This window comes from Schistocerca cancellata, chromosome 9, assembly GCF_023864275.1.
Source record: "Schistocerca cancellata isolate TAMUIC-IGC-003103 chromosome 9, iqSchCanc2.1, whole genome shotgun sequence".
In the NCBI taxonomy this organism is placed as follows: Eukaryota; Metazoa; Arthropoda; class Insecta; order Orthoptera; family Acrididae; genus Schistocerca; species Schistocerca cancellata.
In genome coordinates, this window is record NC_064634.1 from 227,053,393 (window position 1) to 227,072,564 (window position 19,172).

At 43.9% G+C, this 19,172-nt stretch overlaps 1 protein-coding gene and 1 non-coding gene across 2 annotated transcripts in view; both read left to right on the forward strand.

Moving 5' to 3' along the window:
• Positions 1 to 19,172, forward strand: part of LOC126101300 (nascent polypeptide-associated complex subunit alpha, muscle-specific form-like) — a 131,011-nt gene that overhangs the window by 18,559 nt on the left and 93,280 nt on the right. Inside the window, exon 3 of the mRNA XM_049911979.1 lies at positions 10,794 to 11,023. Within this exon, the coding sequence (XP_049767936.1) occupies positions 10,794 to 11,023 (230 nt within the window). The remainder of the gene's footprint in view (positions 1 to 10,793; positions 11,024 to 19,172) is intronic.
• Trnat-ugu (transfer RNA threonine (anticodon UGU)) lies at positions 3,650 to 3,724 on the forward strand. The gene has a single exon. It is a non-coding gene; the product is annotated as a tRNA-Thr (tRNA).

Sequence of the window (19,172 nt, forward strand, 5' to 3'; positions counted from 1 at the left end):
AGCACGAATACGCCTTCTGGTGGAGGTGGCAGTTTCCACCTTGACGGAGAAAGTCCTATTCGTGAGGTAGCTCTTGATCAGCTGAACTATGCTCCCGGGAAACCCTTGTGTGTACAACTTGTAGAGTAGCCCTCTATGCCATACTGAATCAAAGGCTTTGGCTACGTCCAGTAGCACTATCCCGCAGTAGCCTCTGTGGTTGAAGCCCTCTGTTGCTGCTTCAACCATTCTCATGACCTGTTGTGGGGCAGAGTGGTTCTGTCGGAAGCCAAATTGGAAATCCGGCAGAATTTGCTCTCTGGTAATATGTTCTTGTATGGGTCTTAGCAGGAGGCGCTCATAGATCTTGCTGAGAGTTGGCAAGAGGCTAATCGGCCTGTAGTGCTGCGGGAATAGAGGGTCTTTCCCTGGTTTGTGTATCGCGACCACCTCCGCATGTTTCCAGCAAGCTGGGAAAACACGGGATCGAGTAATCTCGTTGAGGACGTTCGCGAGGTGTGTGATCGCTGTGGGTGGGAGTTTTTTTGACTAACTGATTTGTGACACTGTCGTGCCCTGGCGCCTTTTTTGTAGGGAGAGACCTGATTACTCTTGCCACGTCCTCGGGGGCAAAAAGTATGGGTTCGTCCTCTGGGTCCTCCTCGGCATTGAGGAAGACAGCCAGTTGACGACGGACCACATCATACGTGATTCATACATTAACAAGGAAAGCACGCTGAACCACTGACAGAGACAGCCACTATGATGAAGCACAACATTGACCACTTTTAACAGAAAGGTCTATAGCCAGGATACCGTAAAGAAAACTATGGCAACTAGTAACAAGGTCAAGATCACCCAGAAAGAAACGCAATGGTAAATAGCTTGACTACCATACTACCAAGGATCAGTATCAGATTGGGCAAAATTTTATCCTGAAGGATACTCAGTCCTATCTTTTATGCAATAAGAAAATAAGAAACATCCACGGTTCCTCTAGAGACTTCGTGAATGAACTTCATATACCAAGAGCACACGAGCCTAGCTTCGATTGTGGACTGGTTTGTCATCCTCGGAAGGTACGCTCCATTAGCACCTGTATTTCGGAGCCTGAGTGATACACATGATTCGGTCAGCATCCTGAATCGTCGATGGTGGAACATGCAGGTAAGTGCGCTGCTTCCATAAAATTTAAATCAGTCCGTTTTATCCCTGCAACTACTCACTCATTCGCATAAAATTAGGAACGATGTCGAGACAGCAAAACAGTCGTGATTCTTCTGTTTGTCCCGAACAGGCCACGGGTATACTGCCGGTTCATAGTGTCCAACAGGCACAATATTTCGGCGATCAGACATGTCGCCATCGTCAGGTGCGCTGACGAACTGAGCTCCTGAGGGCGGGCGGCCGATTTAAAACCCCTCCCCCCGCGGGCCACTCTCTCCGCCGTCCGCGCCCGCGTGCCGGCGGTCGCGAAGACGTGGGCGTCGGAATCTGTCGTAGCGTCGATGCGCTTGCTACGTCCGACCTGGTCGCCAGTTCGTACTTCTTTGCTGGGAGTCTTCTTAATTACATTCAGTGCCGGGTCCCAAGCCTTGCTGAGATTGTAGCCGCAATCTCGTTTGATAAGATCTTCCCTGATGCGAATTTCGATAGCCTCTCTTCTAACGCTGTCCCAATATTTAGACCTCTGAGCCAGGGCTTGGTACGCTCATAATCCATCTCGTGTTTCTCGGACAAACAGTGCTCTGCTACCGCCGACTTATTTGGATATTTAAGTCGAGTGTGCCTTTGATGTTCTCGGTAACGATCTTCGATGGTACGTACTGTCTGTCCGATATAAGTCTTCCCACACTCACAGGGAATTTGGTATATGCCGGACTTTCTCAAACCGAGGTCATCTTTCACTTCCCATTAATGCCCGTGTTTTATTGGGCGGGCAAAAGACGGTTTTAACTCGGTGTTTCTTTAATATACGGCCAATTTTCCCCGATAGTGCGTCATTGTACGGAATAAAGGCAGTGGCTACCTCTTCTTCCGTGACTTCATCCGTCTCCACAGGTTGTGCTGTGGTGGTGGGACGGAGAGCGTGTATAATCTGCCACTCCGAGTACCCGTTTTTTTCGGAACACGGTTTTGAGGTGTTCCAATTCCTGGGGCAGATTCTCTGCGTCTGCCCTGTGTACTAGTGTTTTTAGTACTCCATTTCTCTGAGAAGGGTGGTGGCAGCTGCCTGCATGCAGGTACAGGTCAGTGTGCGTTTTCTCCAAAAATGGCTCTGAGCACTATGCGACTTAACTTCTGAGGTCATCAGTCGCCTAGAACTTAGAACTAATTAAACCTAACTAACCTAAGGACATCACACACATCCATGCCCGAGGCAGGATTCGAACCTGCGACCGTAGCGGTCACGCGGTTCCAGACTGAAGCGCCTTTAACCTCACGGCCACACCGGCCGGCCCTGCGTCTTCTTCCTGTACACACCATGGCTCAGGGTACCATCATCTCTTCTCTTGACCATGAAGTCCATGAATGGTAATCTTCTTTCTGCTTCGGTCTCCATATTGAATTTGATGTTTGGATGTATGGAGTTTAGGTGTTTAAGGAAATCCAGGAGCTTGTCCCTACTATGGGGCCAGATGACGAAACGTGTCATCGACATAACGGAAGAAATAAGTAGGTTTCCAATTGGATGACGCCAAGGCTTCCTCCTCGAAGTGCTCCATGTACAAATTCACGACCACCGGCGAGAGTGGGCTGCCCATTGCGACTCCCTCCGTTTGCTCTTAGTATTCCCCAAACAGAAAATACGTTGAGGTTAAGACATGCCTAAAGAGTTCGGTGGTATTCTCGTGTTTTGATCGCCGAAATATTGTGCCCGTTGGACACTATGAACCGGCAGTATACCCGTGGACAGTTCGAGCAGCAAAACAGTCGTTCAATATGAACGGCGAGAAGGGCCGCAGGCTCACGCCGTCATGGTTGCCAGTAACCGCAAACCGACAGGCCGAACGTGCTAGAGTAGCTGCCCCACCGCGCGATGTAAACACCGCTCTAGAGGCAACAGGCGACATTAGAGCCATGCAGGTTCGTGATCTATGAGAGTGGCTGCGATGTGCCAGAGAGCGAGCGTGAATGAATTTCTCAAAGCTTTGTGGACGTCGCCTAAAATGGCCGATGCTGCCTCGCCTAATGACACGTATGAGTGAGTGCTGTCCTAGGCCACGCAGGTACCATGCGCTCGCACTTACTTGTACACAGGCTGCGAATTAGTGCACGTATGTGCACTGCGCTTCACTTACCACTACGCGTCGCGAGTCCTTCCTCCATCGGTCAGCTCAGTTAACATTAGCAACTATGAAATGATAATTAAATGGACACCCTAGCTGCAAACAGGCGTTGATGTACTTCATTGGGGACATGTTGAAAATGTGTGCCCCGACCGGAACTCGAACCATATGGTTTCCCGGCCATTGACCTTCTTGTGCGAACGCACACGCTATGCCCGCACTCGTACGGGACTTGGTAGATTAATCTGCCACGAGTAATGAGTATGATGGGCAAACATCTATTAGGCGCACTACGAATGTAGTGGTGTGGACGTGTTGGGAATGTGGATCTCACGGGGAGCGTGCAAGGGATAAGTCCCTGCAGACGCACTATCCTCTGTGCCCGCGGTGGCTCAGATGGATAGAGCGTCTGCCATGTAAGCAGGAGATTCCGGGTTCGAGTCCCGGTCGGGGCACACATTTTCAACATGTTCAGCGGTTCTAGGCGCTACAGTCTGGAACCGCGCGACCGCGACGGTCGCAGGTTCGAATCCTGCCTCGGGCATGGATGTGTGTGATGTCCTTAGGTTAGTTAGGTTTCTAAGTTCTAGGGGACATTAGACGTAGTTCTAAGTTCTAGGGGACTGATGACCTCAGAAGTTAAGTCCCATAGTGCTCAGAGCCATTTGAACCATTTTTTGTACATAAACACTGCATTTGCCTAGCAATTAAAAGAATTCGGAGCGTCGGTCACAACAACGTAACGAGATTTCTCACAGATATTTATTACTCGAAAAAAATCTATAGGACCTCCGCTATACAAATAACATTTACATATCATTATTAATAGGAAAAATAATAATTTGTCCATAATCAGTTAGTAGATTCACAGGATCATTATCAAGGTTTTGATAATGTTTGCTAAGTGACAAACGGAACTGCCAGGCAGAGTTCGATCTGAGTGCTGTATTGCAAATCATTTACCAGACGACGGCCAGGCGAAATTGATGGTTCTCCAGGATCTGTTAACTGTATCCCCGGGGGGCAGTGTGGTGTCGGCGTTGCAAAATGAGTGTCTTTCTGCAGCGGCCAAAGTTGGGTATGCGGCACTAACAGCAGTGATGACCAAGAGCCATCACAAATGTTCCTGTAGTGGCACCTCCAAGTGACGGGTGCTCTCTAGAGTTTCATCAGGAATTGTCTCCTTTCCCATCTCGATAACAAATGTCCCTCTAGGGCAGTTCTCACGGTAGGAAGACAACAGATGAGTGTGAACTTTTCTTTTCCCGGCAAACTACACGTCGTCAGTTAAAAATTGGCGTGCCGTGCCCTCTGGATTCGTGTATTTCTCTACAGCGCCCTTGCATCTGCCAACGTCTTCTCATTTCCGGTCCGACAACGTGTGTTTTGAGTCCGCGACCGCTTCCATACATATCAGAGCAAGAACACCGCACGCTTTGCGTCAAGAAAATACACCCCTTTGACATACAATACCAGCTGCGTGGATGCCATGGCGGTCCTAAGCCTTTGGTCGTCTGTCTCCGACGGATGCGATGTGGCCAGTCCATTTTCTCATGTGGCTGTGGCATGTGAGCGACATGCTATCTGGCAATGATCACTGCATTACAGGTTGTAGTCGAAAAGACTCAGCTACACTCTCACTTTTTGGCTTTTAGAAACACGTTATTTTTCTCTTTTTCTGGTCTCATGTGTTTGGCATTGTGGTGTATCTAAAACGCGTGAATCGACGATAACATTTATATGAAGTCAACTTAAACTATTGATGTAATAGCACTTATAAGAGTGACATAATATAGTTAAAATTGGAGAGGTTATTCTAGTAATCAATGCTGTTCGGTCAACAGAGGAAAATGTTTGACATTAAGTGCTGAAATACACGAGAAAACGAAGACAAGTGAGAGAGGTCCCCTGTGAAATGATTCTACAGCCGTTGTTGAGCTTACCTGAGCAGCAGCATGGATGACTCCTATGTTTGACTACGGTTATACTTTCAAACCATCAATATAATATTTATTAATGAAGTTGTCGCAAGGAGGGAGCAATAAGGTGCTTAAACAGCTTGCTTGTTCAGACTCGGCAATAACACCTAAATTTTCGAGGTTTCAATACTCGGGAACACTGTTCTGACGTGGCACATAAACTGTTGGGCCATGTGGGGCTGAGCCTGTCTATGCCTATCGCACGTCTAAATCTACATCTACATTTATACTCCGCAAGCCACCCAACGGTGTGTGGCGGAGGGCACTTTACGTGCCACTGTCATTACTTCCATTTCCTGTTCCAGTCGCGTATGGTTCACTGGAACAACGACTGCCGGGAAGCCTCCGTGGGCGCTCGAATCTCTCTAATTTTACGTTCGTGATCTCCTCGGGAGGTATAAGTAGGGAGAAGCAATATATTCGATACCTCATCCAGAAACGCACCCTCTCGAAACCTGGACAGCAGACTACACAACGATGCAAAGCGCCTCTCTTACAGAGTCTGCCACTTGAGTTTGCTAAACATCTCCGTAATGCTATCACGCTTAGCAAATAACCCTGTGACGAACTCACCGCTCCTCTGTCAACCCGACCTGGTACGGTTCCCACACTGATGAGCAATACTCAAGTATAGGTCGAACGGGTGTTTTGTAAGCCACCTCCTTTGTTGATGGACTACTTGTTCTAAGGACTCTCCCAGTGAATCTCAGCCTGGCACCCGCCTTACCAACAATTAATTTTATATGATCATTCCACTTCAAATCGTTCCCTATGCATACTCCCAGATATTTTACAGATGTAACTGCTACCAGTGTTTGTTCTGCTATCATATAAGCATACAATAAAGGATCCTTCTTTCTATGTGTTCGCAATACATTACTTTTGTCTATGTTAAGGGTCAGTTGCCACTCCCTGCACCAAGTGCCTATCCACTGCAGATCTTCCTGCATTTCGCTTAAATTTTATAATGCTGCAACTTCTCTGTATACTACAGCATCATCCGCGAAAAGACGCTTGGAAATTCCGACACTATCTACGACTGTGACACAAAGGTGCGTTGTAAAACTTACTGGGCAATGTAAATAAGATGTGTAAGGAACTATATGCTCTAAGCAGATACGTAGTAGTACTGTGGTATGACGACAGCGCACATATAACAAACAACTGAAGGCGCCCATAAAGTTTTAATCACATTTGTTGCGTTGAAATCATGTATGAACCAATCTTTCGAATGTTCAGTTGTAATTATGTTACAGTCAAATATCAGACATGCAGGTATGTCACAACCAATATGTTGCACCACAGTGATCATAGGAAGTGCCTGAAAAAAAATTATGTATTTTGAACCTTATGATATATCGAGTGCTTTGAGAATGAGCGCAAGCGTTCGTAACTAGTCACCATCAAAGATTATATAGAACTGTGACACAAAACTAAACCTATACCAATAATAAATCTGTTTGCTTATGTGTGTTTGATCACACTATCTCCAAAATTACTGAACGAATTCTCATGCGGTTTTCGCTAGTAACTTGAGCATAGTTTGGCGTGCCGTGTAGGCTATATTTCATCAAAATCGGATCATGAAAAATAAAAAAATACTCATATATCTGATACAAATTTGTATATGTATGTTCCACATCTCCTCCGAAACCACTGAACAGATTTCAACCAAACATGGTAGACATATCATTTACTGTCTGGAAAGAATTTCTGTGGGTGTAAGAACGACCTACCTATCCCAGAGATAGCAGTGGGATTGAAAAAGAAGTGTCGGCCACGAGGCGTGAATATCCAGACTTTATCCTCTAGTAAATGGGAACGAGAGCACTTAGTGACCAGCAGTAAACTTTACACATAATTCTAAACCTTTACGAAATTAGTTCTCGCTACATCCCCACATAATGATTAAAGGAAAAAAGTTTATTGCTTACTGCATTTGCGCTGTTCACTTAGTAAAACTGTCGAATCAGGCATTATATCATTACGTTTATTGTTTCTTTGCTACTAAGTCTATTCGCGACACATTTAGCAGACAGTATTCTCACATGCTTCTAAATGCACGATCGTCGCCTAGAAATTAATGCATTACATTTTTTTCTCAGCCGAAAACAATGCTACGAATGCGAACCGTTACGTATGTAATATTTGAAGTAACATGAGAGAGCGCACCAAGTTTCTGTCATTTCCGACATATAGTGCAGCTGCAGAACAGTTTCAAGATTGCGTCTGAAGGTGATGTACTTTACAAGCAACGTGCCGTCATTGAATTTCTCACTGCAGAGTAAGAAACTGTAGTGAATATTGACGAACGCTTTTGCAAAGTCTATGGAGCGTCTGCTGTCGACAGAAGTAGTCGCTGGACGAGGTGTGTCAGGTCGTCAGAAGGTGGTTCGGCGGGGCTCCACGATTTCTATCGGTCGGAGCAACTGTCATACCTGATATACCCGACGTAGCTCTCTCGGACTTACACTTCTTTGAGCCATTACAAAATGCCATTCGTATAAGACATTTTGAGGACGATGAGGAGATGAGTCACGCAGTGAAGCACTGGCTTCGCCACCAGGTCAAGGACTGGTACCGATAGGACGTACACATCATTATTTTTCGCAGGAGGAAGGCCTTAGAAAGGGATGTATATCACGTAAACAAATAGGGTGTGTAGATAGAGCAAGATCCTTTCGTGTGTGCAATCGTCATTACGTTTAATAAAGAATTGTTGAAGAAAAAAGCTGTGGATTGCTTTCTGGGCAACCCCCGTTCCTATAAAATTATATCGCTGTACGTCATGCAGCTCAGAAAACATGAGGGGAAGAAAGAGACAGTGAGATTGTTGTTGGATTGTTTGGAGGGAGGAGACCAGACAGCGAGGTCATCGGTCTCATCGGATTAGGGAACGACGGGAAAGGAAGCCGGCCGTGCCCTTTCAAAGGAACCATCCCGGCATTTGCCTGGAGCGATTTTGGGAAATCACGGAAAACCTAAATCAGGATGGCCGGACGCGGGATTGAACCGTCGTCCTCCCGAATGCGAGTCCAGTGTGCTAGCCACTGCGCCACCTCGCTCGGTAGACAGTGAGAGGGAGAGGGGTTGGATAGAGAATGGGAAGAAGAGCAGAGGGGCAGAGAAAGAGGGACAAGAAGATAGGAAGGGTTAGGGGGAGTAGCAGGTGGGCCGGCCGGGTGGCCGAGCGGTTCTAGGAGCTTCAGTTTGAAACAGCGTGACGGCTATGGTCGCAGGTTTGAATCCTGCCTCGGGCATGGATGTGTGTGATGTCTTTAGGTTAGTTAGGTTTAAGTAGTTCTAGGGGACTGATGACCACAGATGTTAAGTCCCATAGTGCTCAGAGCCATGTGAACCGTTTGAGTAACAGGTGGACAGAGAGCGTGGCAGGAGGAGATGGACAGAGAGAGTGGGTATTGGAGGACGTGGACAAAGAGAAGGACGAGGAAGAGATGGACAGAGAGGGGCTGAGGAGAAGAATAGAGAGAAGGGGAAGAAGGGGATGGACTAAGAGAATGGAAATAATTACATATCAGGGCAACGCCGGATACTCAGTTAGTTAATGAAAAAATAAAGTGATTTACTGGCCCCTTATGCGAATAAATACTTGTCAGTTATCCAAGTCATGCTGAGGATATTAGATTAGGGAAGGAGTTTTGCTATTTGGGGAGCAAAATAACTGATGATGGTCGAACTAGAGAGGATATAAAATGTAGACTGTCAATGGCAAAGAAAGCGTTTCTGAAGAATTTGTTAACATCGAGTATAGATTTAAGTATGAGGAAGTCGCTTCTGAAAATATTTCTGTGGAGTGTAGCCATGTATGGAAGTGAAACATGGACGATAAATAGTTTAGACAAGAAGAGAATAGAAGCTTTCGAAATGTGGTGCTATAGAAGAATGCTGAAGATTAGATGGGTAGATCACATGACTAATGAGGAGGTATTGAGCAGAATTGGGGAGGAGTTTGTGGCACAACTTGACTAGAAGAAGGGATCGGTTGGTAGGACATGTTCTGAGGCAGCAAGGGATCACCAATTTAGTATTGGAGGGCGGCGTGGAGGGTAAAATTCGTAAAGGGAGGCCAAGACATGAATACACTAAGCATATTCAGAAGGATGTAGGTTGCAGTAGGTTCTGGGAGATGAAGCTGCTTGCATAGGATAGAGTAGCATCAAGAGCTGCATCAAACCAGTCTCGGGACCGAGTATAATGACTTTTCTGGAGACTAGAAATCTACTCTGTAGGAATCAGCATGGGTTTCGAAAAAGACGGTCATGTGAAACCCAGCTCGCGCTATTCGTCCATGAGACTCAGAGGGCCATAGACACGGGTTCCCAGGTAGATGCCGTGTTTCTTGACTTCCGCAAGGCGTTCGATACAGTTCCCCACAGTCGTTTAATGAACAAAGTAAGAGCATATGGACCATCAGACCAATTGTGTGATTGGATTGAAGAGTTCCTAGATAACAGGACGCAGCATGTCATTCTCAATGGAGAGAAGTCTTCCGAAGTAAGAGTGATTTCAGGTGTGCCGCAGGGGAGTGTCATAGGACCGTTACTATTCACAATATACATAAATGATCTGGTGGATGACATCGGAAGTTCACTGAGGCTTTTTGCAGATGATGCTGTGGTGTATCGAGAGGTTGTAACAATGGAAAATTGTACTGAAGTGCAGGAGGATCTGCTGCGAATTGACGCATGGTGCAGGGAATGGCAATTGAATCTCAATGTAGACAAGTGTAATGTGTTGCGAATATACAGAAAGATAGATCCTTTATCATTTAGCTACAAAATAGCAGGTCAGCAACTGGAAGCAGTTAATACCATAAATTATCTGGGAGTACGCATTAGGAGTGATTTAAAATGGAATGATCATATAATGTTGATCGTCGGTAAATCACATGCCAGACTGAGATTCATTGGAAGAATCCTAAGGAAATGCAATCCGAAAACAAAGGAAGTAGGTTACAGTACGCTTGTTCGCGCATTGCTTGAATACTGCTCAGCAGTGTGGGATCCGTACCAGATAGGGTTGATAGAAGATATAGAGAAGATCCAACGGAGAGCAGCGCGCTTCGTTACAGGATCATTTAGTAATCGCGAAAGCGTTACGGAGATGATAGATAAACTCCAGTGGAAGACTCTGCAGGAGAGACGCTCAGTAGCTCGGTACGGGCTTTTGTCAAAGTTTCGAGAACATACCTTCACCGAAGAGTCAAGCAGTATATTGCTCCCTCCTACGTATATCTCGCGAAGAGGCCATGAGGCTAAAATCAGAGAGATTAGAGCCCACACAGAGGCATACCGACAATCCTTCTTTTCACGAACAATACGAGACTGGAATAGAAGGGAGAACCGATAGAGGTACTCAAGGTACCCTCCGCTACACACTGTCAGGTGGCTTGCGGAGTATGGATGTAGATGTAGATGTAGACCACAACAACAACAACATCCCAGTGATTAATTATTAAAGTTCCTGAATTAATTTGTCGCCTCGAGTGTGTTATGTTCTTTAGTCTAATTAATTGTTTTGTTAGTATTCCCCGACGGTGGGGCAGCACACACGGAGAGGGGAGGAGAGGGGACTCAGACCTCCAGCAGGCGCCCTGAGTGAAGCGTGCTCGCAGGGCGCCAGCCTGCTGCCTGGCGCGCAGCCCATGTCGCCGTCGGAGAAGCTGGGCGCGGGCCTGCCGCTGCTGCAGCGGCTGCGCATGCTCAAGGAGAAGCAGGAGCGCGAGGAGCGCAAGCTGCTGCCCGCGTCGCCGCCGTCGCCGCCGCCGGCGCCCGCCCCCGCCCCCGGCGAGCGGGACCGGCCGGCCACCCCCGAGCGCGAGCACGAGGTGCTCGGCGCCGGCCTACCGCTGCTGCAGCGCCTCAAGCTGCTCAAGCAGAAGGAGGAGCGCGCCGCCACCGCCGCCCCCGCCGCCGCCTCCGCCGCCGCCGCCGCCGCCGCCGCTGCCACCGCCACGGCCGGCGCTGCCGCCGCCGCCGCCGCTGCAGCCGCGGTCGCCGCGCCGGCATCGGCGCCCTCCGCCTGCAGCCGCGGGTGCGTAGTCGCTTCCTTTGCTCACTGCTCCGCTGAAGGCATGTTACTCTCGCAAGGATACGTCACCAACGTGGCCTCATATTTTAAACAGAAAGAAGCACAAATGCAAGTTATCAGTCCCATAAATCGATCCCGCTCGAAAATTTTACCCATAATTCTGATAGTACGCAGTTATGTGCTTTTGAATGTATCACTTTTAAACTACGCACCTGTCGTTTGTCACTCGCTCCGATCCACTGAAACCGCTTGACCCTTTCGCTGCTGTCGGCCTGTGAATACATCCCACTAGGCCACTCCCCAGGTGGACTTGTATACAGACGCTGCTTGGATTTTCCTAGAGTAGCATGGACCTCTGAATGCGTCCTAATTCATCTATTTCTCACAGCTCACAACGAGTTACTTCCATATCTCTGCAAAGAAAAAAAACCTTTCGCCTATTTATCATTCAACGTATTTTAATATATTTTGTATAGGATCTAAAATTTAAAAACCTCTCTCACACCGGCCTGATTTAGCTTCACTGATCAGGATAGTAAAAACATGCGTATATTAAGGGAATTTTCATTGGCAAAGCAGGCTTACCACATTCACACAGTTCAATACTGTTCTATCCTGATTAAATTAAGCTTAACTTAAATTCCATAAGGCAGTGAAGCAATTTCGAAGTCTCGGTGCAACGAAAATTGTCAGTCGATCTCCTGGAAACATTTGTAATAATTATTAACTTTCGGTGATCACATGGGGAAGACCGGAGATCTGCTGGTAAGACCGTGTTAGCCTATTTATTTGAAGTAACTGGATATATTGAGCATACAAAACGGCAGGTTCGTCCAGTGTAAATCAGACGTTCCCCACTGATCCCGTGCAACACAGCGTAGTAAGCAGACACTGTCAATAATAATAATCCGTTAAATAATACGCGAACACGCTTACTTTAGTTTAGTTCATGTATTAAATTCCTTCTCATACAGAATCTCATCAAGATGGCGACTAGCTCAACAATACATACATATACATCCTTCTTTCACGACTCATCGGCAAGAAGCCTCCTATCCTAAGAGAAAACCTAGATAGCAGAGAAGCTATTCCATGGAGTAAATGGACGCTCCAAGGAATAATTCGGCTTGAAACTACTTTGCATTGATAATCGGTAAGATAAGAAGAGATATTTCGAGATATATACTGAATATATAATTTATAAAATTTCTGAAAATATCACGGAGAGACCGCTGCAAGAGACATTACATCGCCCCTCGCAGCGAGCAAAGTTGATATGTATCCACTTTGCGAGCTAACTACTGGCTTAGCTAACTCGTTAGAATTTGTGGAACATACGTTCCTATAAATTTTAAGAAGTTAGTAAGATTTTTTTTTTACAAGAATTGAAAGAGATTTTATATCTTCGTTACTAGATACCTAGTTGTTGCTTTCACGTGTACTGGGGCATACCCGCATCCCACGTACACAACCAGGGAAGATGGACTTACATAGTTGTTAATCAGGTCTACCTATTCAGGAACTGGCCTTCACAGGGAAACCCCGGAAAACCTGGAGGCTTAGACCCCATCTAGGTATCACAGATGATAGGAAAGACAGAATAATTTAGAAATTTGAGAGTTATCTAGAATTCATAGGAAAGATAAAATCTGCCTCATAGCCAAAAAAACTCTTTACACATGCAAATATTTTTACAATCTTCTGAAAAATTTTATTCATCGATGTCTTGCTGAACTGCGGTGAAAGTGATCGAACAGGAACATGGGACACGGCACGGAGGACAGGCGTCGCTTTGGCTTACCGCACAGGAGACGTAACGGATTTGAGAGACCAGAAGGAACCCCAGGAACAGGTACTCAGGATTGTGGCATGAAACAATCAAAATTCGTCTGAGGAATGGTCAACTATTAAAGATTCCTGGAAGAGAATGGTTAGTTGAATTTCTCCAGATTCATTTTGAACTCAAATATGGACCTGATCCATCCAGTCTTCCATCTGAGGAATGGGAAAATCCATTCGTCTTATACTTTCCACACCTAGGTGTCTTAATCGATACTGTAGTTGCACAATATCACAACTCCAGATCGGAAAACAATTTTGAAAACATGGATAATTTCATCCATCTTCTTGAGTAAGCTGAAAGGTTCTAATCCTGGTTTTAATTATTTATTTATTTATTTTTCGTTGGCTTTTCCAGGTGGAAGTAGATCTGAATCTTTCCTAATTTGGTTTCAAGTACGAATGTGGATAGCATGTCAGAATGTTAAAAACTTTATTATTGGAGACAATTTCCAAAAAAAAATTATATCTTACTCATACATGATTAAAATCAAATTTTGCTGAAAGAGAACGTTTGATTAAGTCTTGCTGCATGACCTCTCCAGCTGAAATTAATTTTTCTCTTTTATACACCAAATGCCGCATTTTCTCATGAACATATATGAATGCAATATAATTCAGCTCGCGCCAAAAAAAAAAAAAAAAAAAAAAAAAAAAAAAAAAAAAAAAAAAAAAAAAAAAAAAAACAGCGAGTCTTTATATCTGTGAACAGATAAACCGTAAGTCTTCACAGCAGCAATAGCTACAGTTCCACTTACTTTTCTAAATATTCCTATACTATCACAGAAGCAATCGCTTACTGTTCATTGAACTATCACAGATGCTTGGCATGCTGTCATTTAACCTATCACAGTAGCTGAGGCATACTGTCCTTCGCACTTCATTTTTAACACCCAAATACTTCATACAGACTTTTCATTTAATTTGAAACACTTTTTTTAAAAAGTACCTCTTTAGGTCTACATGGGGAAATAATCCTTTTATTCTTGCAGAATCCGGATATGCTAATAAATACGCACCAGGATTCGGTATATCAACTATTATATATGGACCTGTATAAATTAGATTCCATTTTCTGATGGCCTTCTTCAACCTTGATGACTTGATGTGTCTTCTTAAAAGTATTTCTTTAAAGACCCACGTGAAAAAGAAAAAAAGTTCCGGCTATAATACCTCCTGCCTTAAACGTTCTTGTACTCCTTCGGACCAGTATTTGGATAAAAATGCTCGTTCAAAATCTTCATATGTGTCCCAAGTTGATATATCAGATGCCCATATAGCTCCTGACCCCTGAATATAACCGGTCACGAAACTAACCTTTTGCCACTCACTCCAAATTTTTGGCAATACTCCCCTAAAACTTCTTATAAACACTACGGGATGAACATTTTACTTGTCTGGGTTGTAGATCTGGAATTGACGTTGTTTCAGCATTTTCTCCTCAGTATTGCTTTTACAATTACAGGCATTATGACTGCCCTCATAGTGTTGTGATTGATGTTGATTGCAAAAACGAACGTATGCATTAATGTCCCTGTCTGTACTTGATCGGGTAAATAATGTAGCTTCATTGATAGATCTTGTCATGGGTTCATTTCCTTGCGTGGAACACAAATCTTCTCGAGATAGATTTAAAGATCTCCCAATGTTTTCTTTCCATTGTTTGAGTTCTTCGCCTAGTTGTTCTTTGGCTTCTCGAAAACTTTTATGAAATAAATTTTCTTCAGAACTCTAGGTCATAAATTGTACAGCTGCTCTGACCGTAAGTTTAATATTGTCTGAAGAAAGAAAGGTTCATTTCCTTGCGTGGAACACAAATCTTCTCGAGATAGATTTAAGGATCTCCAAATGTTTTCTTTCCATAGGTTCATTTCCTTGCGTGGAACACAAATCTTCTCGAGATAGATTTAAGGATCTCCAAATGTTTTCTTTCCATTGTATAAGTTCTTCGCCTAGTTGTTCTTTTGCTTCTCGAAAACTTTTACTAAATAAATTTTTATCAGAACTCTAGGTCATAAATTGTATAGCTGCACTGACCGAAAGTTCAATATTGTCTGAAGAAATGCTTTTCCTTTCTAAACTTAACTGCGAGAATTTTCCCGCGAGAATGTTTACCTTATGATCAACCTCGTGTTGTCTCTCCTTTATGTTATTTATGGATTTATCCAAATTTTGGATGTCCTTCGGGATCTTGTCTTGTGATTGTCTCAAATCCTGCATATCTGCTGACATCTCGTTTACTTGTTGCTTTAACTCATCTTGAACTTCAACTAATACTGGAATTACCGCGATAGAACATTGCATCTGTTCTTGTGCTTGAACTATCTGTGGGATTGACTCGACCTGCTCTTTAATAGTATCAAGCTTAGGAGCAACATACTCAGTTAGCTCTAGGCGTAACTTCTTCGCATTTTCATTACACTGCTGAGTGACTTGCTCAATTTGAGCAGCTAATTTTAATTCTGTCTTTTCATTCTGAATTTTCAATTCTTCCGAAGTTTTATTTAATTTATCATCAAGTTTCTGGAAACTCTCTACTAATTTATTATTTAATTCCACTTTATTGGCTGCTAATTGTTCATTTATTTCCCTATTAGTCTCTATTTGCGCTTTAGTTAATTCCCTTTCAGTCTCTATTTGCGCTTTAGTTAAGTCTGTTACATTTTTGGCTAACAGTGTTAACTGTTGCATGATTACAGTCAATGGGTTTATTTCGTCCTGCTCAGATGACATCGAAACACTTAAGCATTGTTGTGGGGCCTGACTAAAACTGCCGCGAGGCACTACTTCAGTTAAGCTAGCGTCTAATGTTTCACTAACCTCAGAAACAGCTGAGGGCTGTTGTGATTCGCTCTGCTGTTGCATTGCCATTTTATAAGCCGCCCTAGTAAGAACCATTAATACACAGAACAACAAACATATAAAGTCACTCGCATCCGAGTTAATAATGTCACTGACCTAAACTTTGCATAATACTCACTTCTAATAAACACTTCGTATCTAAAGCTCAACCCAATCAATCTGATTCAAACCGATAGACAATTAAATAGTTATTATAAATTTCTATCTACAAAAATTTAATTGTATATTGTCTGGCCTGAACGACGTTCTCGTAGGTTGTGGCGAAATTGTGACTTCTGGAACAGGCCTCGTCTTCTTTTGTCTCGTGCACATGCAACATAAAATTCACACAATATTTAAGTAATACTCAAAAATGAGTCCTGTCATGGTCGCCAAATTTAATATATTTTGTATAGGATCTAAAATTTAAAAACCTCTCTCACACCGGCCTGATTTAGCTTCACTGATCAGGATAGTAAAAACATGCGTATATTAAGGGAATTTTCATTGGCAAAGCAGGCTTACCACATTCACACAGTTCAATACTGTTCTATCCTGATTAAATTAAGCTTAACTTAAATTCCATAAGGCAGTGAAGCAATTTCGAAGTCTCGGTGCGACGAAAATTGTCAGTCGATCTCCTGGAAACATTTGTAATAATTATTAACTTTCGGTGATCACATGGGGAAGACCGGAGATCTGCTGGTAAGACCGTGTTAGCCTATTTATTTGAAGTAACTGGATATATTGAGCATACAAAACGGCAGGTTCGTCCAGTGTAAATCAGACGTTCCCCACTGATCCCGTGCAACACAGCGTAGTAAGCAGACACTGTCAATAATAATAATCCGTTAAATAATACGCGAACACGCTTACTTTAGTTTAGTTCATGTATTAAATTCCTTCTCATACAGAATCTCATCAAGATGGCGACTAGCTCAACAATACATACATATACATCCTTCTTTCACGACTCATCGGCAAGAAGCCTCCTATCCTAAGAGAAAACCTAGATAGCAGAGAAGCTATTCCATGGAGTAAATGAACGCTCCAAGGAATAATTGGACTTGAAACTACTTTGCATTGATAATCGGTAAGATAAGAAGGGATATTTCGAGATATGACTGAGCTATATAATTTATAAAATTTCTGAAAATATCACGGAGAGACCGCTGCAAGAGACATTACAGTATGTGCTTCATAACGTGCTATCAGTTGCAGAAAACCTCTTTTCCATATCTTGAATCGCTTATGAGATATCATTGTTATGACCACATGATTGTGATGCTCAAGAACATGAATGGCCGCGTCTTGGGCCACCGTCCTTCGGATATAAAACCGGATAATTCAAGAACTAAATGATATATTTAATTTAAAATGAACAGTCGAGACTGTTTATTGGCCGGTTTCGGATTATGTAGAAGCCATGTTCAGAATTTTTGGCCCCATGTGGCTGGTGCTGGCAGCTCCTCGGCTTTCTCGTGATATAACGATCCTAAACAGTGTACGATCGTGGTATCAGGAGAAAACCGAGGAGCCGCCAGCCCCTGTCGTAGGGGGCCACTGCGATGTATCAGCTAAAATTAACTGCACGCAAAATTTACGCAATGCGTTTTTACCTCTGGAAAATCTTTGAAATTTCACGCAATGTTTTAGTTAATTTTACGCAGCACAGTAAGTATGCCGTATGAAGAAAAGAAAATCAGTCCTCTATGAAGCGAAAGTATCACACTGAACGACGAGGAAAAAATCAGTTATTTTACTGCAATAGTTTTCTTGAAAACGAATGATTAATATTTCATACGGGCTGGAACGCCGACTCTCAGCACAGGTAGCAGCATCTGGCGAGCAGTACAGCCATAACGTAAGCCACTTAATCACATAACGCAAAGAGCTCATATGTAGCAACGAGATTGTTGCTTCCTGACCACGAAGTACTGTTCAGTGGACTGACAACCAGAGCGCTCCTATTCGTGGTTTATGAATACGAGGAAAGAGGAGATGGACATATCTGTCAAACAAATTTTGAAATCTGGCTATAAAACACATGGTAATTTACGTGAAAGATAGGTCAATAATATGAGTACATAATATTTCAGGGTGTCCCTGAAGTGTTGCGACGAACTTCGAGGGAATATAGAGATGGACGCAGAATAGGAATCCGTCTCCGGATACGTCATCCAACGACGCCACACAGCGTCGAATTTAGAGCTGCCGGCGCCTGCCAATAGACCACCCTTTCTGCAGCAAACGTGATTCTGCACGCTGACAGATTGTCGGCGGAGCGTCTTGCAGTGTGGTTTGCTTTTTCGTGATAGTGACTGATTGTCAAGATTACCAGTGTAAAAGACGAAGGTAGCTGCCGCTTAGAAAAGCGTTGTCTCCTATGAACGTGGTGCTCTGCTGCCTCAGTGGATGAAGGCTTCAAACAGGGATTCCATCCACAGTTTACTTTTCTCTTGGAACCCTCTAAAATCTCCAATGCTTTCTACGCAGCAGATAGCTCTATCTTCTCCAACGGCGATCTTGGCACTCAGTCACGATCACTCAATAACAAACATTATTGCGACATGCTCCGACTACGATCCGTCAGCGTTCAAAGTCATGTTTGCTGCTGAAGGTGTGGTCTAGTGGCAGGCGCTCACGTCTATAACTTCGACGCTCTGTAGCGTCATTGGATGACTTTCTGGACATGGGTTCCTACCATCGATTTGTTCCTTAGAACATCCTCTACAACCCCCCCCCCCTTCCCCCCAATGTTTGCCGCAACATTTCTGGGACACATTGCTTGGTTCAATATTATTTTACCAATATTCTCGTTAATATTATGCTGCCTTAATGTATAAACCTTAGCAAATTAAGAATTATGATGAAATCTAGTTAATGATTTTAGATATACAAATTAATCAATCATTTACGCTGAGGAATACCGCATCTCCTGCAAATGCACGTCACTTCAAAAGAGTCAGCTTCAAAATGGAAAGCAGACAACGCACGGTAGCGAAGTTGCTAATTAAACAGCACCACACAACTTCTTTAATAAAATACTCATAAGTTTCACTCATTTACACTCCTTTTCTAAATTTCAACACAAAATTGTTCAAAGAAAGATCTCTGGCACCACCTACAAGTTATAAACCGCGCACTTTGACACGACAAGCGAAGTATGTTACCAATGCTACAACACCATTTT